This window comes from Schistocerca americana, chromosome 7 (genome assembly GCF_021461395.2).
Source record: "Schistocerca americana isolate TAMUIC-IGC-003095 chromosome 7, iqSchAmer2.1, whole genome shotgun sequence".
Lineage (NCBI taxonomy): Eukaryota > Metazoa > Arthropoda > Insecta > Orthoptera > Acrididae > Schistocerca > Schistocerca americana.
This window is the reverse complement of record NC_060125.1, coordinates 68,326,087-68,353,780: the sequence shown is the minus strand read 5'-3', so window position 1 is coordinate 68,353,780 and position 27,694 is coordinate 68,326,087. Positions and strand designations below refer to the sequence as shown.

Genomic DNA, 27,694 nt, shown 5'->3' with positions numbered 1-27,694 from the left:
TGATGAGTTCCGACTTAATTTCATCCACCCCAGCCGCTTTATTGCACTGCCATATATTGACCATTTTCTCCACTTCCTCAAATGTGATCCTATTTCCATCATCATTCCTATTCCATTGTACATCGAAATGTGAAACATTACTGATCGTATTTTTACCTACATTGAGCAACTCTTCAAAATATTCCCTCCATCTGCCCAAGGCATCAACAGATTTCACCAGCAGATTTCCTGACCTGTCCAAAATACTTGCCATTTCCTTCTTACCTCCCTTTCGAAGACTGCTAATTACACTCCAGAATGGTTTTCCAGCAGCTTGATATACAGATATTTTTTTCTAAATCGTTTTGGAATTTGTTTTGATCTTCTGATGACTTTATTAGTCGATAAACGACAGCGTCATCTGCAAACAACCTAAGACGGCTGCTCAGATTGTCTCCCAATTCGTTTGTATAGATAGGAACACCAAAGGGCCTATAGCACTACCTTGGAGGACGCATATGTAACACTCGTGCAGAAACAGACCAATAATAACTGGCATCACGCCCTATAAACAACTATTTCCTAGCTTTCTATCAGTTATTCGCATGATATCTTAGTCTATTATATAATGAGAAATATCAGTGCAATATACATTTTAATTGTTCGGAAGATACAGTGAACATGTAATACCACGATTTGATATAACATATAAGATCTTTGGTGAGGGTACTTTTCAGAGTTCCACGTGAAACATTTTTGCCGAAAAATGTAGTATAATGCATTAATGCTAATAAAAAGTCTGCCTTGGGCACCTCTGTAACAAATGCATTCATACGAAGATGTAGCAACATAAATAATTTCGCTTTATTGATTATAGCTGGAGAAACAATATCTATGACGTCTAGTTTTACTATTTTTAGTCAATATACAATACGTGTGATCACTTAAAAGGTAAAAGTTCTGTGATAAACTTTTCATTACCATCTATCGTCGCAAGGCTAAAGATAGAACTGATCGCCCACTGTTATTGGACACATTCAGAAATGTGTTGCAGAAAGTTACAGATAAGAATTTCTTGACGAAGTGAAGTTGATAAAGCAGTAGAGTCGTTCATTGCACCCACAATTAAGATTCGTAACCAGTTCACCCGTCTGCTATATCTACTCCTATTTAAGAAATGAATGACATGAAAAATCAGACGCACTTACTTATTATAGAGCACGATATCGGGCAGCCATATGTGTTCGGATGGCACATACAGCATCTCGACTCCGCCATATTCTTCCGGATTCCACCGCAGTTTGTAATCAACCCATTTCTGGTGACATAAATACATGGTGCGTAGTTACAAGATTCGAAATGAGAAGAAATCACTCGTAAACGTATACGTCTTTCCCATTTTTAGAAGTGAAATCATTTATATGTTCTGCCATTAAACTTTGAAGTACAAGAAAAATTATACAAGACTAAAACTGGATAGTTGATATTATGAAACAGGACTTGTTTCTGCAAATAAATATTATTCAAAAAAATTGATTGGAAAGGTTTAGGTCAACAGTAACTGTCATCAGACTTACCTGCTCCACCCAGACATTTGTTGTCATTACTTGATTCTTCAGATTCTAGAAGAAACAAAAAGAACGGTGTCTTACTTTAATATATTTTAATTCCACATGATGAAACACATTTTTGTACAATTTAACACTGTATTTTCATGAATGTATTGCCACGTACGCTTAATTTACTACTACTGTGAAATGCTTGCTCTGCAGACCTGAAACGTACTTACTTAACTATGGGCTTAACGTGGACAAGGTGGAAACGCGTGCGGAACAGTCGTCATGCAGCAACATGTGTCTACATACCGCACCAGCGAACTTTTTTTTTTTTTTTTAGAAGAAACTGACAGCATTAATCGGACGGCATTATGGAGGATAATGCAGGAGTTGGGCATCACAAGAAAATACATCAAAGTGATTGAAGCATGTTATACAGATACAAGCTGCCAAGTATGGTTTGGAAACAAAATGTCAGAGCCTTTCGCAGTTCAATATGGTTTTTGAGACAAGAAGATCCTTTGTCCACAATGGTGTTCAACATTGCATTGGAAAAGGTACGACGTGAAGTTGGTAATGACAGGGAGATGGATATGATTGGAACTGACACAATCTTGGCCTTTTCCGATGATGTGGTGATTATGGGAGACTCAATCACATAGTGCCTAACACCACTAGGCTCATGAAAGAAGCAAGCAAAGTGGGATTAGTGGTCAAAGACGAGAAAACCAAATATATGATCATCTCACGCCGAAAGGATTTCCCTACCACTGCAAATATAGATGGACACAATTTTGTACGAGGAGAAAAAATTAAGTACCTGGGATTGATTCCATCTGATAAAAGCCAGAATAGTCAATGCCAATCGAGCCTTCTTTAGTCTCAATAACTTATTCAAGTCACGCTTGGCCTCACAAAACAGCAAGATCAAACTTTACATGGCACTGGTAAAACCGATTCTGTTATATGGCTGCGAGACATGGGCGACTTCACAAACACTTGAAGAGCGAATTTGAAAGGAAAATGCTCAAGAAGATCTATGGGCCTACATTCAACAGAGAAAATGGAAGATGAGAAAGGAGGCAAAAAGAGGACGTTTTGGGAAAGCTGACGCTAGGGCCATCAGGGGCGACGACTCCAGTGGTTGGGACATGTCTTAAGAGCTGGAGAATCTATCCCCTACCGAGTGTTCAATTCCCAGATGATTGGAAGGCGCCGAAGAGGTCGCCCAAGGACTAGGTGGAAAGATAGGGTGATGAGGACGTTGCAGAAGATAGAACCAACATCATCCCTGGAAGATGCAATGGACAGAAAAGAGGAACAACAGCTGCCGGAAATTCCTGCCACTGTGATCAGGACAATGCTCTTTGCTGTGTCACTGATCGTGTTATTGATCTTTGCATAGTGTGTTATTCTGGATTGTAATATTTCTTCTGCTTTCTGTCACGGGCCTTTATGGCCTGTCATGTACAATAAATGATGATGATTATGATGATGAAGATGATGATGAAACTGTTAAAGCTGTATTACAAAATAGTCCCTCCTTGTTCTCTGTTCATCAGTCGTTCCCAATACAAAAATGAATTCTTGTTTTTTTAAAAATTATTTTGCATAGTTTGCAGTTTTTGAATTGGCGCTGAGACATATTACTTTATTCCGTGGACTATATTTAGTGTTCAAATAGTATAAACGAGGTGTCCGTATGAGGCGTAGCGCCGTATACCGATCCTGCCTCGGAGGCGCGTAAGTGGGAGATGTGTCTCAGAGCTGGATAGTGACAGATGGTGACGCGAGACTGGACGCGCACGTAGTTTATGTATCAGCCGACAGAGGACAATATTGAATAGGGGACTGATTTAGTTTCGATTGTGCCCACTAGAGTGCACCAAAGTAATAGAATGTTTTCCATAAACTGTTCTAGTATTTTCATAAAATGTTATTATGTCTTTTTGTGTGGGTAAAATGTTATAAGTGTGTTTTTAGGAGTATGAATGATGCGTGAGTGTGGTTTAAGGTTAATATGAAGATAATTGTTTAACGAGTTATGTAGTGGGATTTAGTGTGGGAACATTTCGAAGAAGTATGGATGTGGACAAAGGGGATTTTTGTAGAATATATTTGTAAAGGAAGTTTATGGTAAAGGGAAAGTTAATTCAGGTATAAATAACAATAGTAAATCACTTTATGCATAAACAAAACTTCAGCATATTAGATAATTACGTCGGTAAAAAGTGCAGTCGTTAGGTTTACTATTTTGCGATTGGTTATTGATGTAAAGCGCGGCCTGACGCGGGAGAAGGTTGTTTTGCTGTTGGCTGTTGATTAAACTGACCAATGGTAAAGCAATATTATTCGCGCGCCTTTCTCTGCTGGTAGAGAAGACTTTGAGTATTCTAGAGAAGAGTCGGATCCTAGTCATGAAACAGTTTGGACGTGTGTAGTAGTAGTTCCGATGGAAATGATAAGTTGCCGGATCTAGAAGTGTTTCATACATCAAAAGTGTTGTAAAGTGACGGCATAATTATTCAGATGTGTGTGTAGAAATTTCGGAATTTTTAAGCGAATTTTGTGACGAGAAAAGACACAAATTCCGCGTGGCGTATTGAGCAGGTCGGTGGCTAAAAACTGTGACTGCATTAGGTACCAACAGACTTAATATTTGGCGAGCGTTCTCAACCAAAAACAATACGTATTTTTGTAGCTCTTTTTGGGAAATGCAACACCATAAACTTGCTAACGTGAGTGAAAGGGATTGTGAGTGCCTGTGTTAAGACTAGCACGGGCTTGGCAGTGATACTTGTCCACCTAAGTTTCAGAATATATTAATTAAGGACAAAATTTCCAACCTTTCATTTCGTGTGAAAACTTTCTCCCGAAACGTAGACTAGTGACTTTAATTGCAGCCTGGTTCACGTCGAAATACAGTAGGTTTCGCTCGGCTTTCCAACTGATGATCTGCTGAGACAATGTTCACAGGTAGGTGCAGGTTCGTCGTAAAGGGACGGAAAGAACCGCGCCGCCGCACGTAGCGACTGGTATGGTAAATTTAGTATGTGTGTCACTGCCAAGTAGCATAGCTCGATGAAACTTGGACGATAAGTAGTATAGCACAGAAGTTAACGCATTGAGACCGAAACAATGACGCTTTTATTCAAAACACAATAATTACGCTGAAGTCACCACGAATCCTGATGGACTCGTGGACATAACAAACGGCGGGGCATGGTTGTTAAGTGGGTATGCATTCACAACGGCCGGCAGTGCATACACTGCAACGCGCTCCTATGCTGGCCGAATAGTTGGTAAGGAGTAGTTGTGGTGGAGGCTTCCATTCCCCCGCCAGTGCGGCTGGATGGTTACGCACGTAGTCGCGCTGCAACACCACGCACGCCTCTCTTGCGCGACGGGATTTACGTTGCGGAAAAGGGGAGGCCACTCCATTCGCCGAATGTCTTCTCGTTCCAAAAACTCCTCCGCATGCGATATTTCGTGCGGTCACGCCTTGTTATCGGTAAAAATGGAGTCATGGCCGACGTAACTGTGCCGCTGTACTCCTCGCCCATGTGTGTCTTTCCAGGGGTGACTTCGTTCTTATTTACGACAATTCGCGACCAATATCGAACTGCGCAATGGGAGGAGCTCTTCGAACGAGAAGATATTTGGCAAATGGACTGGCCCGCCGGGTTCTCCGACTTAAATCCCACCGGCCACTTGTGGTATATGTTGTGACTTGGCAAGACAGCCAAGCCACTATGAGGTGAAGCCGAGAGGCACGCGTTAAAACTCACGCAGGCTGGCGTGAGGTCTGGAAAATGACAAGGTCTTTATTGTAGCAAAAATAGTACGTAGCTTCTGGAATACTTAACTTTAATCCATAATTGGTGAACATCTGTCTGACGGTACATGCATCACAAGATAAATAGCAAATGATAATGGCGCGCCCGCATCTCGTGGTCGTGCGGTAGCGTTCTCGCTTCCCACGCCCGGGTTCCCGGGTTCGATTCCCGGCGGGGTCAGGGATTTTCTCTACCTCGTGATGGCTGGGTGTTGTGTGATGTCCTTAGGTTAGTTAGGTTTAAGTAGTTCTAAGTTCTAGGGGACTGATGACCTAAGATGTTAAGTCCCATAGTGCTCAGAGCCATTTGAACCATTTTTTGATAATGGCGCCTTGCTAGGTCGTAGCAAATGACGTAGCTGAAGGCTATGCTAACTATCGTCTCGGCAAATGAGAGCGTAATTTGTCAGTGAACCATCGCTAGCAAAGTCGGCTGTACAACTGGGGCGAGTGCTAGGAAGACTCTCTAGACCTGCCGTGTGGCGGCGCTCGGTCTGCAATCACTGATAGTGGCGACACGCGGGTCCGACGTATACTAACGGACCGCGGCCGATTTAAAGGCTACCACCTAGCAAGTGTGGTGTCTGGCGGTGACACCACATTATACGTTGGGGATACATATCGCAGCACGTCCACGGGCATCAAATACGGGGTGTTCAAAAAGTCTCTCCGCATTGCCGTATGATTGTTAGCCGCGCGTGCCGTATGTCACAGTGAATATACCGAAATGAAACTCAGTGAAATACAGGTTATAAATGTACTGAATATACATTTTTACTTACAAATGTTCACATTAAATGTTGTAAAAGTCCCCCCTGTTTTTGAACACACAATTCAATTCATCTAATCATGTTTCTAAACACAAGCTGTAACATTTCTTCTGTAACAGAAGCAGTGAAAGTGGATATTCCAGTTTTCAGTTCATCCATGGATTTTGGATGGTTTTTATAGACAGTTGATTTCGCTGCAACCCAGAAGAAAAGGTCAGGTGGTTTTCGGTCAGGCGATCGTGGAGGCCAAAGTCCCTACGAAATTATGTGATCACCAAAAACATCAGCAAGCGGTGACATTGAAACGTGAGATGCATGCGCGATTGCACCAGCTTGTTGAAAATAACCGTTCAGTATTTCACTTAACACAAGTTCTCCTATGAATGGGTACAGAATATCACTGCAGTATCGTTGTGCCTTTGTTTCGTTGAAAAATATGGGACCCACAATCCGACGTCTAGAAATTTCAATCCAAACTCCTGTTTTCACAGAATAGTAAAGTGGTTCCTCATGAATACACAATGGATTTGCAGTACTCCACGCCGACCGCGGTTCTAGGCGCTCATTCCGGAACCGTGCGACTGATACGGTCGCAGGTTCGAATCCTGCCTCGGGCATGGATGTGTGTGATGTCCTTAGGTTAGTTAGGTTTAAGTAGTTCTAAGTCTAGGGTACTGATGACCACAGATGTTAAGTCCCATAGTGCTCAGGGCCATTTGAACCATTTTTTTGCAGTACTCCACATACGAGAATTTTGCGAGTTCGTGTACCCGGATAAATGAAACAACGCCTCATCAGTGATAAACGTTTTATTAAGAATATCCCTTCCATTTTGTTAAACGAAAGTTTTGAACCATTGACAATAATGCAGTCTCTTGACATGATCAGTATTTTTCAGTTCTTTCACGACTGTCTAATATTTTCCTTACTGCTGTGTGGGCCGTTCCGACACTAACATCGATTTCCTGGGCGAGTTTTGTCACTGACTTGTTCGGACTCATGGACACTTTATCGGAAATATCGAGTAGTTCATCCTCAGACAAAACGCTAGGACGACCACTTCTCGGTGCACTAGTCACTGAACCCGTACTTCGAAATTTGTTAATCAAATATCGCACAGTATTGCGATGTGGGAGTTTTGTCTCTGGGAAAACTGAATTAAATGTTTGCGGACTGAAACTGTGTATTTACCCCCAGCTTTGAACACCTGTTCGACTAAAAACACACGTTCTTCGATGGTTAGCATTTTGACAGTGACAAAAACGAAACAAACGAACAAAGGAACTAGACTTCAACGTTCACGTCAAGACGTAACGTCACACACCAACGATACAACCGACGCTGGCTGAGATAAACGAAACAGTGGAATGTTGGGAGAGTCCACTTGAAGGGAAGTAACCCAGGCAGGCGAACAATCATACGGCACGCGCGGCTAACAATCATACGGCACTGCGGAGAGACTTTTGAACACCCAGTACTATCCGGAAGTGGTCAAACGCGCTAGTGGAGGAATGGAGCGCTCTACCAAGAGAATTCCTTACCAACATTTTTGCCAGCATGCTAGCACGTTGCATGCCATGCACTGCCGCCCGTTGTGAATACATGCCCAATTAAAAATTACGTCCCGACGTTTGTAACATCCAGGGTTCCATCACGAATCGCGGTGGCTTTAGTGTAGCTACTACTGTTTTTTAATAAAAGTGTCATTTCTGTTTGACTCACTGCGTATTTCTTTCAGTTACCTTATCTACTATGCTGTAGCAGTTCTTTCCATGTATGATCCAAGTTTCATCGAGTAACGTTACTTAGCTGTCATACATCCCGCGACAATTACTTCAGTCCTTAAGTTTTGCTCCCCAGTGTATTTACTGCAGTCAGGTGCTAATCTAGAGATCTAATTATGACTTTCCTACTGGTACCATAACTTTCCCAGGGAATTTTTAACAAAGCTCCTTAATGCAGTACTTCGCCTGAACTGCATTTCTAAGTCCAAACTCCTGGTCTGATGATATTTATCACTGTAGATTGGTGGCTATCAAATAGGTCTTAAATAAAATGCTTCTCCTCTTAAGAAAGGAATAGCCACAAGTTCAGCGATGTGCTGTAGTCTTCCAGTGCATACCTTCTTTAATTCAACATTCGGCTTCCGAGATGAGGTTGTTTTTTTCTCTGGAATAGTTGTAACCTATCCCCGATGTTATTCAATTTGTATATTGAGCAAGCAATAAAGGAAAAAAAGTTCGGAGTAGGTATTAAAATCCATGGAGAAGAAATAAAAACTTTGAGGTTCGCCGATGACATTGTAATTCTGTCAGAGACAGGACATGGAAGAGCAGTTCAACGGAATGGACAGTGTCTTGAAAGGAGGGTATAAGATGAACCTCAACAAAAGCAAAACGAGGATAACGGAATGTAGTCGAATTAAGTCGGGTGATGCTGAGGGAATTAGATTAGGAAATGAGACACTTAAAGTGGTAAAGGAGTTTTGCTATTTGGGGAGCAAAATAACTGGTGATGGTCGAAGTAGAGAGGATATAAAATGTAGACTGGCAATGGCAAGGAAAGCGTTTCTGGAGAAGAAAAATTTGTTAACATCGAGTATAGATTTAAATGTCAGGAAGTCGTTTCTGAAAGTATTTTATGGAGTGTAGCCATTTATGGAAGTGAAACGTGAACGATAAATAGTTTAGACAAAAAGAGAATAGAAGCTTTCGAAATGTGGTGCAACAGAAGAATGCTGAAGATTAGATGGGTAGATCACATAACTAATGAGGAGGTATTGAGTAGAATTGGGGAGAAGAGGAGCTTGTGGCACAACTTGACTAGAAGAAGGCATCGGTTGGTAGGACGTGTTCTGAGACATCGAGGGATCACCAATTTAGTATTGGAGGGCAGTGTGGAGGGTAAAAATCGTAGAGGGAGACAAAGAGATGAATACACTAAGCAGATTCAGAAGGATGTAGGCTGCAGTAGGTACTAGGAGGTGAATAAGCTTGTACAGGATAGAGTAGCGTGGAAAGCTGCATCAAAGCAGTCTCAGGACTGAAGATCACAACAACAACATAGTTAGGAACTCTGTTAAGTACCGGGTGGCAGTGACAGATACGACAGATATTGAGGAAACTCATTCCGGGAGCTAACGATACACGGAAACAGGAACTCTAGATATCACTACCGGATTTATTGGTCTGTTTTATGTTTAATCCGTTCCATCGCGGTGAGCTCAACAAATGTCAAAGAACTTAAGCAGACGACAACTGCAGCACATCAGTGTCATTCTCGAAAGCACGGAAATTACTCAATCATCTTTTATTATTCGAAGAGAAAGGGTTTACCTCTGTATTTATGTTTGTGTGGTACGAAAATTTAAGAACATCACTTACATCATCATAAACGGAAGAAAGCCAAATGATTAAGGGTTAAGAGTTGTTATACTCTTTGCTTTTGTTATTAGAACAAAATTAAAAGATATCACGCCATTAAAACACATGAACATAGTAATCTAGAAAATATCTGTCGATTAGATAACGAGTAAGGTGAATGTACGGCGAGAATATGATTACCTGATTATACTCACGGTGTCATTCCGTGCCGTAGTTCTTCGGAAAGCCCATCTGCTATAGAAAATTTCTGAAAACACGCTTGTGAACAAACTCAAAGCAAAACTGTTGTTTCGTATTTCTTAAGGCTGTAAATACATCAATAAGGGTTTGCATTGATTTTATGTGTAAGTTTTACAGCATATCAGCAAAGTCTTATCAGCAAATAAAGCGTCAGCCGACTAGCTACATTAATACAGTTTCAACACTTCACCTATAGAGAAGTACTTTATATGATTTGAGGAACATAAAGGAAACCACAAATCACATTACAGAATAAATATTAAGTTAACAACTCTCATAAAGAAATAGAGAATGAGTTATTACGCATCTGTACAGAAAACAGAAGCAGCATGTTAAAGATAACGATGAGCAAAAAGGAAAGTAGTTGATATAATTATAAAGACAGGTTGTTGGCATGTAACATTAATAATTAAGTTGCACTGTATCGTATTAAATGTTCAGTTCTCTTGGTTTAAGTGAAAAGATGTGATATATGAACCGCAATCTTGGAATAGTCTCTAACTCTTCTCGTTGTACGTTAACAGAAGCTTGAGTGGTAGAAGATGTTGAACATTCTTCATAAAAATAACGCAACTAAAAATTAATACAGTATATGGACATTTTACAAATATTAATATCATCATCTATATATTTTTATTTATTTATTTATTTATTTTTTGCAAGAGAAGCGCCATTCCAACTGCAAAGACAGGGAAGTTCATTTTCCTTAAGTGTCTGTCACAGCAACAAAACGTAACATTCTTGGTAATTTCGCTAACAGATGACAGATAACAGTATGAAGTAGTTAGTAACATCAAGGCACAGAAGGTTCAAATGTGAGTTACTGAAAGCAGCTAGAAAAGTACAAAGCACAAATGTTAGACCATAAAATTATTACATTAATAATATGAGAATGACTCAGGTAATGGTTCGAAAATGAACGAATGCGTTCGAAACAAGTCATCATTAACTTAAAACATAAAAAACAGAAAACTAAATGACCTAACATAGTTTTTGTGGTTCATTTTAGTTTTTAAATGTGGAAATCATCAGTACGTGTGATCGAAATTAGCCTTTCATATCTTGCAACTGAAACAGTAAACGGTGGCTGCATATACAATAATAAACTTTCATTAGTATAAGACGATACACATATTCGTACATAGCTGCTCTTACTGCTCTAACAGAGTAAGCCTGCGAATGCACAGACATGTCCCGCTGTAGATTACACATGCAGTAGAAATGTTCCGTGGCGTTGCCACGGGTTTGTTCGACTTCGGTTGCTTCTGTAATACCTACTGACTAATTTTCAGCGTAGTTCTTCGTGAACAACAGACGCTTTCGCTGCTGCGTCTGCCGGAAGAAGGTCTGCACGTGTTACCCGTGGCCTTCGACTGCGTCGCATGTGCTAAAATTAGCAACAAAATTTTCAGTAGTATGATGGCGTCAGTAACTTCTGTAGGTATTCTATTTACTTTTGTTAATCATCAGAAGTTCATAAGCTGACCACAATACTGGTGCGGATTTGTGACTGGGTATTGATCACACGCCATGCACATGCATCTGCTTTTACCGAACGGTTGATCTGTAATTCACTTCGAACGCAAGCAAATGAAGACTTTCTTCCTTCTCGTTTACTTTCCCATATATGTGCGATTGTTTAGATATTTGCTTTATGTCAGTTTTTGTGAGACACTCGTAGTAACTTAAGTAATTTTAAATGTATTGTTCTAAAGTACCTCGTAGTCATGTATTCGTTTACTTTCAGCCATTGCTCATATATGTTAAGAACTAAAAGGTATTTTTTGATCCCCAATTTCCTTACCAAGGATGTCCTTAATTAACAATAATTCAACTAAGGATACTGTTGAGCAATTTGCTTAGCTCGAGTATAATGTTCTTGCACTTTACAAGGGAAGTTCACCGAAGAACGGGACTAGATTTGCAGAGAAAACAGAGTTTAGTTTGTGCAAAACCGCTTTTAGGGCCACAGAGCGAAGTTCAGTCAATACTAAGAGAAGTTTCAGAGCAGAACTGACAATGAATCCCTTGAGTGCGCGGTCGTTAAAAGCCAATGTGTTTACTACATACGGCGCTCCACATATTGTCTATAATCCACCGACAATATTGGCTGGTAATGGCAACAGAGGGCAGGACTGGAGGTATCGAATGGTGAGCACAGCCTGAGGCTAGGAGCATAGTTGAATTGCTTAGTCGACTAGTAAGTAGCTCACAACAGTGCCACGCTGCTAGTGGTGTTGAAACAAAGCACAGCAATGGAAATGATAAACGGAGCAAATACTGCATTTTATCTACGACAGTTGTCGAAGTTGACATTTCGTCAAGAAGGAACCTAAGGAATTTCGCAGGCTGAGAAAGAAGACGCAGATAAAATTAGCGTTTCTGCAAGATGAGTAGTGGAATGTGTGATGCCGTATACGCTCGGCCGTGCAGACAATATGCATGAGGAGTACAAATGGTCCAAATGGCACTAAGCACGATGGGACAACATCTGAGGTCATCAGTCCCCTAGACTTAGAACTACTTAAACCTAACTAACCTAAGGACATCACACATATCCATGCCCGAGGCAGGATTCGAACCTGCGACCGTAGAAGCAGCGCATTTCCGGAATGAAGCGCCTAGAAGCGCTCGGTCACAGCGGCCGGCTCATGAGGAGTACAATGATGACGATCCACGCTTAATAAGTGAAAGTGATACTGAAACACTTGTTGAGCCATGTAGTTCATGATTCTTGTCGGACAGAGAGTGACACATCCCGTGCCCAGTGAAACGTAGTGAATGACGATCGTTGTCCAAGAAGCGGATACTAAAAGTAATTACGTACATGGAAGATCATCCGCAGCGTAGTAAAATAACACCTACGAACAGATTTCAAATAAGCCTGCAACAATATGAGCATAAAAAAACAATGGATACTCAAGGGAGGACAAGACCCACTTCTTGCAAAAACTGGTGTTTGTTGGTTTCAAGGATGGTCGATACAGATTACAGGATGTGCATGATAGTGACATACTATGTTATGCACATCAAACTGCGAGCGACATTATTTACACTGATTTCAAGGGAACCAGTGAGTGGTTACATGACCTCAAATAGTGCTACAGAATTGAAAGACGTAAATAACGAAATTGCACGGAAATCATCAATAGCAAACTGCGGAATCGGCCCAAATTTGTGGATGAGATAAACAAATTTATCCCATCGCTCAGTAACGAATTTGTTTCTAACTTCCAACAGTCGGGGTTGAAGAGGAAATTCAAATGAAAGGAATCCTGGATATTAAAGGTACCAAGAGAACTGTACCGAGATCGAGTAACATCGGTGCCTTAAGGCATTCATGTACAATTATGATGACTGTTAATCTGAATGGTAAATTGGTTGGAAAGTTATTTATTGTGCTGCGAGACGTTGGAATGCTCTGCCCCCTACAATTATTACTCGTGTGGGTGATCTTGCAAGGGCAGTAGAGAATACATAAATCACAGCACGCAAGAGTAGGGGAAAAGGGCCGTAAGAGAACTGCAACTAAGATTTGAGCACTGCTTTTGGTCGATAGCAAGTCAAAGTAATTTGCTTTAGCTTGATTCCTGGTCTGCGTATAAAAATCATACTCCTTCAGAGCACACTATCCCTCCTGAAAAGTGTGCGACATTGCAGTTCATTCATCTGGAACTACTGGACAAATTCAGCCTCTGAACGTTTGTTTTTCCGTGCGTAGAAAACATACTGTCGCACTATCTGCAGTTACGCCTCTAAAGACAGCGAGTTTCACGTATTCAGTTGCATGCCATCACATTTCATCAGTTCTCATCACCTCGTTACACCGATATGATTCCATCTGCATTCTTTGCTAGTGGATACCTAGCTGAACGTCCTGCACGATTTGTAACTCCTAAGGAGTTAGCCTTCGATCTTGATGGTTTGAATCTTTGCGATCACTGTGGCGCGACATTTATGATTTGGTGTTCATGATGCAAGTTAATGGTTTGTTTTGACCATTTCTTGAGTGTCAGATGATGTCCATATTGTGAAGCTTAATACGTACGTTCCATATAAGACTGATCTCTGCACCTTCCGGACACTCATTTTCTGTCGCCCTTCTGATGTACATTGTGAGTCATTAGCACCCGATACCCTGAAGCACCAAAGAAACTGGTGTAGGCATGCATATTCAAATACAGGCAGAATATGGCGCTGCGGTCGACAACGCTTATATAAGACAACAAGTGTCTGGCGTAGTTGTTAGATAGGTTAGTGCTGCTAAAATGGCAGATTATCACGATTTAAGTAAGTTTGAAGGTGGTGTTATACTCAGCGCACGAGCGATGAGACACAGCATCTCCAAGGTAGCAATGAAGTGGGGATTTTCCCGTGCTACCATTTCCTCGAGTGTACAGTGAATAGCAGGAATCCGGTGGAACATCAAATCTCCGACATCGCTGCGGCCGGAATAAGATCGTCCAAAACGGGATCAATGACGACTGAAGAGAATCGTTGAACGTGACAGAAGTGCAAGCCTTCCGCAAATTGCTGCCGATTTCAGCGCTGGGCCATCGACGAGTGTCAGAGTGTGAAGCATTCAACGAAACATCATCGATGTGGGCTTTTGGAGCCGAAGGACCACTTGTGTAACCTTCGATGGCTACGAGACATAAAGCTTTACCCCTTGCATGGACCCGCGACACCGACATTTGACTGTTGATGGCTGGAAACATGTTGCCTGGTCGGACAAGTCTCGTTTCAAATTGTATCGAGCGGATCGACGTGTACGGGTACGGAGACAACTTCATGAATCCATGGACCCTGCATCTCAGCAGGGGACTGTTCAAGCTGGTGGAGCCTCTGTAATTGTGTGGGGCGTGTGCATTAGGAGTGATGTGGGACCTCTGATACGTCTAGATACGACTCTGAGAAATGACACGTACGTAAGCATCCTGTCTGATCACCTGCATCCACTCATTTCCACTGTGCATTCCGACGGACTTGGGCAATCACAGTGGCACAGCGCGACACCCCACACGCCCAGAACTGCCGAGTTTATACACCTCCGCTGGCCACTGAACTCCATGAACATTATTGAGCATATCTGGGATGCCTTGCAACGTGCTGTGCTCCACCCCAATCGAACCCTTACGGATTTACGGACAGCCCTGTAGGATTCGTGATGTCAATTCCCTCCAGCACTAACATTAGTCGAGTCCACGCCACGTCGTGTTTGCGGCACTTCTGCATGCTCGTGGGGGCCCTACACGATATTAGACAGGTGTACCAGTTTCTGTGGCTCTTCAGTGTATGTTCCCTGCCATAACTGCTAACACAACACTTTGAAATGAGCCTTATGTAAAACTGAACTTGCGACATCACACCCGTGAGGTTCCTTGTTAGTCTTAAAGCATCTTGTGGTGTCACCGCTAGACACCACACTTGCTAGGTGGTAGCCTTTAAATCGGCCGCGGTCCGGTAGTATACGTCGGACCCGCGTGTCGCCACTATCAGTGATTGCAGACCGAGCGCCGCCACACGGCAGATCTAGAGAGACTTCCTAGCACTCGCCCCAGTTGTACAGCCGACTTTGCTAGCGATAGTTCACTGACAAAAATTACGCTCTCATTTGCCGAGACGATAGTTAGCATAGCCTTCAGCTACGTCATTTGCTACGACCTAGCAAGGCGCCATTATCATTTGCTATTTATCTTGTGATGCATGTACCGTCAGACCGATGTTTACCAATTATGGATTAAAGTTAAGTATTGCAGAAGCTACGAACTTTTTTTACTAGACTTTAACTGTTCCAGTCCTCCCGCTAGCTTGCGTGAGCTTAAACGCGTGCCTTTCGACTACCTCATAGTGGCTTGGCGGTCTTGCCAAGTCACAACACATCTGATTGCAGTTGAGGGCATGTATAATTTCGTAGATTGTTCTCTTATTACATTTCAGAGTTTTCAGGGGTGATCTCATTGCATTTCATAATTTCCACAAGTCAGTCTTTTAGACACGTTTTAACTGTAAAGCTTTAAACGTAAACATCAGTCACTGATTAGGCCTCAGGCGTGTTCCGACTGCCCGACCGCTACCTACTAGGCAGCGCCTTGGCACGTGGTACCCGAGAATAAGTAATGGGCTCCCTGTAACATTCTCTTTCATCCCGCCCATTGTTCTGAAACTAGCAGCAGCTGTGCTGGGTAATTACCGCCATATATCACAATCACTTACTGACCTTTGTTGCCAAAGAAGCTACAATGTGTGTAAACAACATAGCAAAAGAAGTTATACATGTAGATTGAAGCGGAAACTTATAGTAAATAATATCTTTGACAATGTTATGGTAAAAAGTTAAACGTTGAACAGTAAATAAGTATAAATGGAGTAAACAGGAAAAAGTTTAGCACAGAACTGGAACAGCAATCCTACACAACAGTGTACACTAATAAGAAAAACCAATAAAATAATATAAAGGTAGTAATTGACAAGACTACTCCAGGAGGTATGAAACATGGAGAGTGATACATAAACCAATTAAAAGAAAGAATTATCAATGTAAGTACACAATATATGAGGATCTTAAGCAATATCAATACAATAAATGGAAATGAATACGTGCAGAAAAATGGAGGAGAGTGAGAGAACATACAGTAAATGCCATCTTCGACAGCGTGTTGGTACTGCATTTTAAGAAGTTGAACAATATACAAATATAAACGGCGAAAACAGGAAAAACATTAACACTAAATTCAAAATTCTGCTTATGGAACAGTTTGCATTAAATAAATGAAGCAAGTAAAATAAAAGCAGTACTTGAAGATACAGCTTCAAGAGGTATTTAACATGGAAAGTAATACAAGTACTAGTTAAAGGAAGAGTTTACAATTGTAACTACAATCTATATGGATTCCAATGGCAATTTAAATAAAATAAATTGATTAAGGCAGGAAAATGAGGGAATATTTAGCAATAGACAATGTGGAAAGTAATGAAAAACAGAGAGGATTACGTGAAGTTTAAGAGATACGTAGCATTAAGCTTTGCCTGATCATTTAAGATTAGATCCGAAGTGTGAGCTAGATGTTTGTTAATTTCCAGGACTTCGAGCAGGCTCAGTTTTTTTGCCTTTCTTTGACAAGTTAAGAACATGGGACTCTGGCTGGTAATTGTGGCCCTCATACAGCAGCGCTTTTCATTTATTATGATATTGGTCTACCAAGTACCGATAGAAAATTCAGTTACCATGAAATATCGTCACATTGCCTCTCGTTCCATGAAGTTTTCTTTCGATTTCGGCTCCAAACCTGGATGCTTCACATTTCTGTTAGGGCCGGGAGGGGGGGGGGGGGCGGGGAAGGGGGGACAGAGACAGTTCCCAGCAAGAACCCCTTCCCACGTCCTCCCCAGGACAAAACCCTGCATCTGCGCCTGGGCGCTTTCTACAACTACCAACTGTGCCCTGCCAGGAGTACCGTCTGGGCGTGTAAGGCTCGCACAGGCCCGCTGCACGGGCGGGTTAACAGGAGCTGAGAGAGCTGGCTGGGGCAGAAGGCGGCGCGCCGCCAGTACTCACCACTTCGATGAGCTGCGACAGCTTGAGCCCCAGGTGTACGGTGAGCGTCTCGGAGTTGTTGGTGACGGGCCGGATGAGGCGGTTGTAGTTGCTCAGCAGGTCGTCGTACAGCCGCTTCGCGTCCGGATTGGCTTCAAAAGCCGTCCCTGCGAAGTGTTAGGCGCCAATACTTTCAAAATGTCTTTTAGCTGTCTCCCTCGCAATGTGATAAGAACAAGTTTCAGTGCTGCGATCGAGTGTAGTGTGTTAAAAGCATGGGGTGGATGTCACTCTCGGTGCTGGTTCTCAATTACGTGTGATGCAAGAAAGAGCTCAGAATTTGCCGTCTCGGAGGTGTCCCAGGATGTGCAGTGATAAGAGGACGAAGTGAGAAAGGGTGCAGTTTCGAAGTATAACGTGATAAAAGTAAAATGTGAGAATCAGCCTCGTCGGTGTTTCAGGGTGTACAGTGATAACTGGAAGGGTGACAATTCAGTCTCAGTGCCGTTTAAGAATGTAGTGTAATAAGAGGCTTGAAGTAAATTGATGAGCCACGGTCCACTGCGAGGCTGAAGCCACCTGTTGGCGTTCCCGGCCCATTACGCGGTAAGGGAAACACGAGGGGCGTCCACAAAGTAAGTCCCGTTTGTATTTCTACCCGCGGCAGCGCTACGATCGCAGTTCCGAGCGTGTGCGGCAGTTACTCTGACTCCAGAAGGAGACAAGTACGTCATTTTGCCGGCCGGTGAAGCCGAGCGGTACTAGGCGCTTTAGTCTGGAACCGCGCGACCGCTACGGTCGCAGGTTAGAATCCTGCCTCGGGCATGGTTGTGTGTGATGTCCATAGGTTAGTTAGGTTTAAGTAGTTCTAAGGTCTAGGAGACTGATGACTTCAGATGTTAAGTCCTATAGTGCTCAGAGCCATCCGCCATTTTGACATCGCTGCCGCCGACGTTTGCTTTGTAGTGCTTGTTCATAATGTCAGCCGTAATTGAAAATGCCGCCGCGCGTCAAATCAGATCTGTGATTCGTTTTCTAAATGCAAAGAAAGTTAAACCAAAGGAAATTCGTCGGCAAATATGCGAGGTTTTGCGGACAAAGTGCTATGAGTGATTCAACGGTCAGAAGGACGTGATCAAGTGCACGATGAAGAACACGGCGAATTTGGCCAAACAAGTCTTACGGCAATTTCACTGGGACACGTTTGATCATCCTCCGTACAGCCCGGACCTCGCTCCTAGCGACTTTTATCTCTTCTTACACCTAAAATCTGTCCTTCGTGGTCAACACTTCAACGATGATAACGAGCTGAAAGAACATGTTACAACACGGTTGAATACACAGGCAGCAACCTTCTATGAAGAAGGCATACAAAAACTTGTACCACGCTATGACAAGTGCCTACAAAATTTCGGAAGCTATGTAGAAAAGTAGTTTAACAGTTGCAGATTTTTGTACAATAAATATTTTTTCTGTGTCTTTACACGTCTGTTTTATATAACCAAACGGAACTTACTTTGTGGACATACCTCGTATATAAGACGAGCGGGGATGAATGGAGAAAAATTGTAGCTGCGGTACGGGTCGCCAATGGGGTAATGCACTGGCATTAGCAATTCTAACAAACTGTAGATTGAGGAGATTGTTATGGTCCTTAGCACAGGACTGAAAGCTCAGAGACGGAGAAACTGGTGAGCTGTTTATGTGCTACAGTGACGTCACCAGTAGATGACGTCCGCACCACATCCGACGACGATGTTGGTACAGCAAAAGCACTTCGGAGCACACCATTCAGTGCACATTGCTGAACAAGGTAATGCACAACAACCGATTCCAATGAGTCCCAATGTTTATCCAGCAACGTCCTCGAGTACGATTACAGTGGGCACTGTATCACCAATATTGGAACGTGGGTCAAGGGACACTTGTGACCTGGTATTTTGAATCCTGCTTGCTTTCGGTTACTCCAGTTCGCAGGCAGTGTCCCGATACGGCGTCATTTAATCGAATGGCTGCTCAAAACATACATCGCGCTACAGACGCACACCGGTTTGGGGGGAACACCTCACCAACCCTCCCACGGGACCATTTGTAGTACCTAAAGGCACAATAACATCTGTAGACTACGTAAACATTATTGTGAACTCTTTATGCTTGGTATCTTCCCCAACGCAGATGATATCTTCCAATAATTTTTAAAAACATAGTCAGCGATCTTAAAAGTAGTTAAAATTAAAACTAGAACAGTTTTGATCGCAATCTTGTTAAAATATTTTTTTACTCGCGTGAGTGACCGGTTTCGACTCTATGAAAGAGTCATCTTCAGACTCTGTAAAGATAAATTCCCAAAATTGTATAGACGTTATAATAAGCATATGAAAAATACATAAAAATAAGATAAATAGTAATAAATTATACACAGAGTGGTGGATGGACACTGCTTGATGAGTTCCGTCGACCCTCGACGCTCGTGTACCTGCTGTCTGTGCGTGGACGGAACGGGTATTAACAGCGTTCAAATGGTTCAAATGGCTCGGAGCACTATGGGACTTAAGATCTGAGGTCATCAGTCCCCTAGAACTTAGAACTACTTAAACCTAACTAAGCTAAGGACATCACACACATCCATGACCGAGGCAGGATTCGAACCTGCGATCGTAGCAGTCGCACGATTCCAGACTGAAGCGCCTAGAACCGCTCGTCCACCACGGTCGGCTGTTAATAAGGCTGGTCACACCCACCGTTCTGAGCATGACATCATAAGTAGCCAATCAGAAAACACATTCATGATTAGATAACTTAATACCTAACTACGAAGAAACAGTTACAGCTAAAATACATCGTAATGTCAATTATTGATCATTATTCGTCAATAAATATAAATTATACTGCTAAAATAGTTCATTGGTATGAAATAAGGCTTAGAGTATGCTGCCAGCTAAACTCAGAACCACAAAATCTGTACTAATGTTTGTCGTTGCCCAGCGTTTACGTGGATAATCGAGGGCTACTATGGAATGGCGCTGACATCAGAAAAGAGCAAAACTATCCTATTTCTATGGCATCACATTACCGTAACATACGACGTATCTTCCCCTAGTACAATCTTTGGCAGCACCACTAACGTCCACAGCGGAACAGGACGCCATTTCCACGGTAACCCTCGATTATCCACGTAAACGCTGGGCGATGACAATTTTTGGTGCAGATTTTGTAGTTTTGAGTTTAGAGGGCAGCATACTCTAAGCCTTATTTCATACCAATGAACGATTTTAATAGTATAATTTACACTACAGGCCATTAAAATGCTACACCACGAAGATGATGTGCTACAGACGCGAAATGTAACCGACAGGAAGAGGATGCTGTGATATGCAAATGATTAGCTTTTCAGAGCATTCACACAAGGTCGGCGCCGTTGGTGACACCTACAACGTGCTGACATGAGGAAAGTTTCCAGCCGATTTCTCATACACAAACAGCAGTTGACTGGCGTTGCCTGGTGAAACGTTGTTGTGATGCCTCGTGTAAGGAGGAGAAATGCGTACCATCACGTTTCCGACTTTGATAAAGGTCGAATTGTAGCCTATCGCGATTGCGGTTTATCGTATCGCGACATTGCTGCTCGCGTTGGTCGAGATCCAATTACTGTAAGCAGAATATGGAATCGATGGGTTCAGGAGGGTAATACGGAACGCTGTGCTGGATCCCAACGGCCTCGTATCACTAGCAGTCGAGATGACAGTCATCTTATCCTCATGGCTGTAACGGATCGTGCAGCCAGATCTCGATCCCTGAGTCAACAGATGGGGATGTTTGCAAGACAACAACCATCTGCACGAACAGTTCGACGTCGTTTGCAGCAGCATGGACTGTCAGTTCGGAGACCATGACTGCGGTTACCCTTGACGCTGCATCACAGACAGGAGCGCCTGCGATGGTGTACTCAACGACGAACCTGGGCGCGCGAATGGCAAAACGTCATTTTTTCGGATGAATCCAGGTTATGTTTACAGCATCGTGATGGTCGCATCCGTGTTTGACGACATCGCGGTGAACGCAGATTGGAAGCGTGTATTCGTCATCGCCATACTGGCGTATCACCTGGCGTGATGGTGTGGGGTGCCATTGGTTACACGTCTCGGTCACGTCTTGTTCGCATTGAAGACACTTTGAACAGTGGACGCTACATTTCAGATGTGTTACGACCCATGGCTCTACCCTTCATTCGATCTCTGCGAAACCCTACGTTTCAGCAGGATAATGCACGACCGCATGTTGCAGGGCCTGTACGGGCCTTTCTGGATACAGAAAATGTTCGACTGCTGCCCTGGCCAGCACATTCTCCAGATCTCTCACCAACTGAAAACGTCTGGTCAATGGTGGCCGAGCGACTGGCTTGTCACAATACGGCAGTCACTAGACTTGATGAACTGTGGTATCGTGTTGAAGCTGCATGGGCAGCTGTACCTGTACACGCCATCCAAGCTGTGTTTGACTCAATGCCCAGGCGTATCAAGGCCGTTACTACGGCCAGAGGTGGTTGTTCTGGGTACTGATTTCTCAGGATCTATGCACCCAAATTGCGGGAAAATGTAATCGCATGTCAGTTCTATTATAATAAATTTGTCCAATGAATACCCGTTTATCATCTGCATTTCTTCTTGGTGTAGCGATTTTAATGGCCAGTAGTGTATATTCATTGACGAATAATGATCAATAATTGACATTACGATGTTTTCCAACTGTAACTGTTCCTTCGTAGTTAAATATTAAGTTATCTAATCATGAGCGCGTTTTCTGATTGGCTACTTATGATGTCACACTCAGAACGGTGGGTGCGTCCAGCCCTATTAATACCCGTTACCTCCACGCACAGTCAGCAGTTACACGAGCGTCGAGGGTCGACAGAAGTCATCTAACAGTATCCATCCACCGCTCTGGGTATAATTTATTACTATTTGTCTTATTTTCATATATTTTATATACTTATTATTAAGTCTATACTATTTTGGCAATATATCTTTACAGAGCCTGAAGATGACTCTTCCATAGAGTCGAAAACGGTCACTCACTCCAATAAAAAAATATTTTAACAAAATTGCAATCAAGACTGTTTTAAATTTTAAATTTAAACTCTACCTGTGACAAGGCCGAATTCGTCCTACTTTGGTTTGAGAAGATTGATGGAGGACTCACGTCGCTCTGTTGGCCCCTCAAATTCTTATCTGTACCTGAAGAAGCACATGTGCGATGATATCGGTCGCCGTCTACACGCCCTCATTCCGCCAACCCGTAATTTGCGGGAATTGTTTGACCTGTGCTTAGACACCTGGTGCAGATACCTTCGGAAACCTACTGGGGACCTGTCGGATCCATGCCCACGCACGATTGCTGCTGCACTGCCTCCCAAAGGTGGTACAGCATGCCAATGAGCATGCGGTCGTAGTCGTAATTTTTCGGCTCCTCGATGTATCAATCTGCGTGCTTTTCCAGAGTGTGCAGGGATAAATGGAATCGAGAATGGGTGTTGTTTCAATGTGTAGCGTGAGGAATAAAGGCGTGACAAGTAATAGCGCTAGTCCAGCGTGTGCAGAGATAAACGAACGAAGTGAAAATTCAGTCCGAATACTGTTTGAGAGCGTAATGTGGTCAAAAAAAGGGCGAGGGATCACTATTCATGCTGTTCTAGAGTTTTCAGTCGTTGGAGGAACGAATACAGCCCCGATTCTGTTTGAGACTCTAATGTGATAAAATAAAAGGATAGAATTCACTATCAGTGCTATTCCAAGGTGTGCAGTGACGTGTGGGGTTTCATTCCCAGTGCTGTTTTATGGAGTAGTGTGATGAAAGACTATCGTTCGTGAGGGTAAATTGATAAATTGAAGGAGTGAGAACGCAGTGCAATTTGCAAAATGTGATGTGACGAGATGAAAGCGTGAAAACTCAGTCTCAGTGATGTGTCAGGGTTAGGAGGTTACGTCGTCTTGTTCATCACTTACCTGTGACTGAGACCACCGTCATCGTAGACGCAACCTATTTAACAAGTTCTTGATAATAGCTTGCGAGCTGGAGTATTTTCTATAAGCACAGATTTTATCGTAAAATTATTTGCCTCATGTCAGTTCTAACTCTACGAAAAAAAAGTCGGTTCTTATAAACTAAACAGTATCACAGACACATTTGTGTAACATTAAGTAAGGAAAGGTATTGGAAGGCGGAGTAATACATGATGCTGTAAGAAACAGATAATCAATTGTTTATAGAAAACGATAGCATGTGTTAGGGTTCCCACAAGGAAAGAATATCATACTTAATTAGGAAAATAAGATCCTATATTTCTATTATTATTTCACATACAGTCGTGAATACTGAATCAGTGATTTCGACATTGGGTAGTGCGTAATGTGCTGAGAATTTTCTATACGTTAAATAATCCCAATAATTTTATCCGTCGAAATTTCAGCGTAACCATCCCTTTTTCAAGCGACTTCTACAGTTCTTCAGCAGCAGTGCAAGCTGATATGACTCACTCAAAGTTTTCCGAAAGCTTCCCACAGCGAGAGGTGGGCAATGTACGCGATGTAAGGGGCAGGAATCACTCCAAAAAGACAGCGTGACGACTTATGCCTCAGTCTTCAGGTTTGCAGCACTTCCATGCTATTTGTGCGAAAAGATTTACTGTCAACGTTAACGCGTACTGCATCACTGTACTCGTCGTTTTAAGAGCCCTCGAATGACGTCAAAAGAAATTACATTGTCATTTCGTGCAAACAAACTGTCCCGTACCTCGGTAGATATAGTGGTGCTTGTAAAATTCTCAGCCACTTCCATACAATAACTTCAATAAATCTAGATTCGATAGCTAGAAGCCGTTACATTAGAGATGACGTGTCAACAGACTTTTAACGGGTCGTTTTTTGGAACTTAGTACTACGAGTCTAATTTGGCTGTGTGAGATCTTGGCTGTGGTAATAGGAAGAATAGAAATTTCTAAGTTTTGTATCTTTCGAAAAATCCTAAGAACACTAGATATTAGTGCTACAGCAATGCAGTAACTGATACAATTTGATCCTCATCCGTCTGCCGAAGGTCATCACGTGTCTACCATGCGCCCCTCACCCATGACATAATAAGCATCACCTAAACGTCATTATCATCACGTGACAAGCCATACCGATCTTATCCTTGATGTTTTAGATAAGGTCACACCACGTTTCTTGAAACAGTCGTAGCCATTACAACGAAATAGCCAATCACATCCAAGTAGCGCACAGGCCATTAAAACGAGACTGCCAGTCACAATGAATGTAGCCCAGTGAACTGCCATTTTGACCATGGTCAGAAGTATCCGAACTATCTGAAACTTAAGTTCCGTTCAAAATCAGTTACAAAAACTACGTAAAGGGTGTATATTGCAGTATTTCTATGTCAAAACTATGTAAACTTCACTTCAATTAAGCGTAAATTGATGTCATGTTGAAAAGCATCCAATTATTTATGAAAAATACGTAATGTGCAGCAAAGGAAACAAAAGAAAAATTCCGAGTAGGTATTAAAATCCATGGAGAAGAAATAAAAACTTTGAGATTCGCCGATGACACTGTAATTCTGTCAGAGACAGCAAAGGACTTGGAAGAGCAGTTGAACGGAATGGACAGTGTCTTGAAAGGAGGATATAAGATGAACATCAACAAAATCAAAACGAGGATCATGGAATGTAGTCGAATTGAGTCGGGTAATGCTGAGGGAATTAGATTAGGAAAAGAGACAATTAAAGTAGTAAAGGAGTTTTGCTATTTGGGGAGCAAAATAACTGATGATGGTCGAAGTAGAGAGGATATAAAATGTAGACTGGCAATGGCAATGAAAGCGTTTCTGAAGAAGAGGAATTATTTAACATCGAGTATAGATTTAAGTGTCAGGAAGTCGTTTCTGAAAGTATTTGTATGGAGTGTAGCCATGTATGGAAGTGAAACATGGACGATAAATAGTTTAGACAAGAAGAGAATAGAAACTTTCGAAATGTGGTGCTACAGAAGAATGCTGAAGATTAGATGGGTAGATCACATAACTAATGAGGAGGTATTGAATAGAATAGAGGAGTTTGTGGCAAACTTGACAAGAAGAAGGGACCGGCTGGTAGGGCATGTTCTGAGGCATCAAGGGATCACAAATTTAGCATTGGAGGGCAGCATGGTGGGTAAAAATCGTAGAGGGAGACCAAGAGATGAATACACTAAGCAGATTCAGAAGGATGTAGGTTGCAGTAAGTACTGGGAGATGAAGAAGCTTGCACAGGATAGAGTAGCATGGAGAGCTGCATGAAACCAATCTCAGGACAGAAGACCACAACAACAACAACAACGTAATGTTATTGACAAACCGGTGTAACTTGACACTAGTTGTCTAATTCGTAGGTTAAGCATCACCTGTGAAAGTGCATAGTTCCATCTCTGTACCATACTTCTACATCTACATCTACATTGATACTCCGCAAGCCACCCAACGGTGTGTGGCGGAGGGCACTTTACGTGCCACTGTCATTACCTCCCTTTCCTGTTCCAGTCGCGTATGGTTCGCGGGAAGAACGACTGTCTGAAAGCCTCCGTGTGCGCTCTAATCTCTCTAATTTTACATTCGTGATCTCCTCGGGAGGTATAAGTAGGGCGAAGCAATATATTCGATACCTCATCCAGAAACGTACCCTCTCGAAACCTGGCGAGCAAGCTACACCGCGATGCAGAGCGCCTCTCTTGCAGAGTCTGCCACTTGAGTTTATTAAACATCTTCGTAACGCTATCACGGTTACCAAATAACCCTGTGACGAAACGCGACGCTCTTCTTTGGATCTTCTCTATCTCCTCCGTCAGACCGATCTGGTACGGATCCCACACTGATGAGCAATACTCAAGTATAGGTCGAACGAGTGTTTTGTAAGCCACCTCCTTTGTTGATGGACTACATTTTCTAAGCACTCTCCCAATGAATCTCAACCTGGTACCCGCCTTACCAACAATTAATTTTATATGATCATTCCACTTCAAATCGTTCCGCACGCATACTCCCAGATATTTTTTTTTTCAGAAGTAACTGCTACCAGTGTTTGTTCCGCTATCATATAATTATACAATAAAGGATCCTTCTTTCTATGTATTCGCAATACATTACATTTGTCTATGTTAAGGGTCAGTTGCCACTCCCTGCACCAAGTGCCTATCCGCTGCAGATCTTCCTGCATTTCGCTACAATTTTCTAATGCTGCAACTTCTCTGTATACTACAGCATCATCCGCGAAAAGCCGCATGGAACTTCCGACACTATCTACTAGGTCATTTATATATATTGTGAAAAGCAAAGGTCCCATAACACTCCCCTGTGGCACGCCAGAGGTTACTTTAACGTCTGTAGACGTCTCTCCATTGATAACAACATGCTGTGTTCTGTTTGCTAAAAACTCTTCAATCCAGCCACACAGCTGGTCTGATATTCCGTAGGCTCTTACTTTGTTTGGCGTAAGGCACGATGGATTCTCAAATTAAATATTGCCACGTCATAACTAAAGTCAAGACCAGACAGGATACCAGGGTCGAAAATGGAGCATAACATGTAGCAATGAAAGTACGTTTATTACAGACCTCATCATAGAGCCAGAACAGAACTGAACTCTTGGATGAAGAGTGCAGCTATTGATACAAACATAATATATTCCAGACTGCTGTTATTTATAGAAACATCGTACCATCCAGAACATACAAAAAATGACAAATATTTAATAACAAAAAGCTGCAGCTGGTGAGATTTGAAATGGCGGCCCGCAACATGCCAACCAGCATCGTTAACCACTAAGCCATACTGCGTGCAGCATAGCTCGTGGCAATTCTCCCTCTCCTGAAGACACAGCAACTCACTGTTTACGGCATTCTCATTGAAGCCGACTATAGAAACCTGGATCTTGTCAATAGTCCTATCTATGGAGGCGCTGACAGATCCTTCCTTTCTGGTCTTATTCGTACATCCTCTTCAGTAGGATGAGCCTTGAAGGTAGCTCCTCCTGTTGAAGCTTCTTGATTGTTGAACCTCCTATTGTCGATATGTGCCTCTGTACTGTAGTAGGGTTTCAGATGGAGGCCATGGACTATGTCTCTGCGCTTTTGTCTTGTCGACTTCATATGAGTCGTCCGACAAGTGACGAAGAATACGACAGGGCCAAAAGTCGCACTTAAGTAGCTTCTATACATCACAGGCGTAAAAATCCGTACCAAGTCTCCCAGACTGTATTTCATTTGCTCATGCTTGGCATCGTAGCACATTCGCTCTTCCTCCTGGACGTCCAGGGCCCATATGATAGCCAACAATCTTTCCGTTTGGGTGCTGATGATGACGTTTTCACA

The 27,694-nt window shown here is 42.5% G+C and overlaps 1 protein-coding gene across 1 annotated transcript in view; it reads right to left on the bottom strand.

Moving 5' to 3' along the window:
• Positions 1–27,694, bottom strand: part of LOC124621963 (acetylcholine receptor subunit beta-like 2) — a 294,185-nt gene that overhangs the window by 228,831 nt on the left and 37,660 nt on the right. Inside the window, exons 2-4 of the mRNA XM_047147491.1 lie at positions 17,322–17,467; positions 1,557–1,601; positions 1,188–1,297 (exon numbers count right to left, since the gene is read on the bottom strand). Coding sequence (XP_047003447.1) covers positions 1,188–1,297; positions 1,557–1,601; positions 17,322–17,467 — 301 coding nt within the window. The remainder of the gene's footprint in view (positions 1–1,187; positions 1,298–1,556; positions 1,602–17,321; positions 17,468–27,694) is intronic.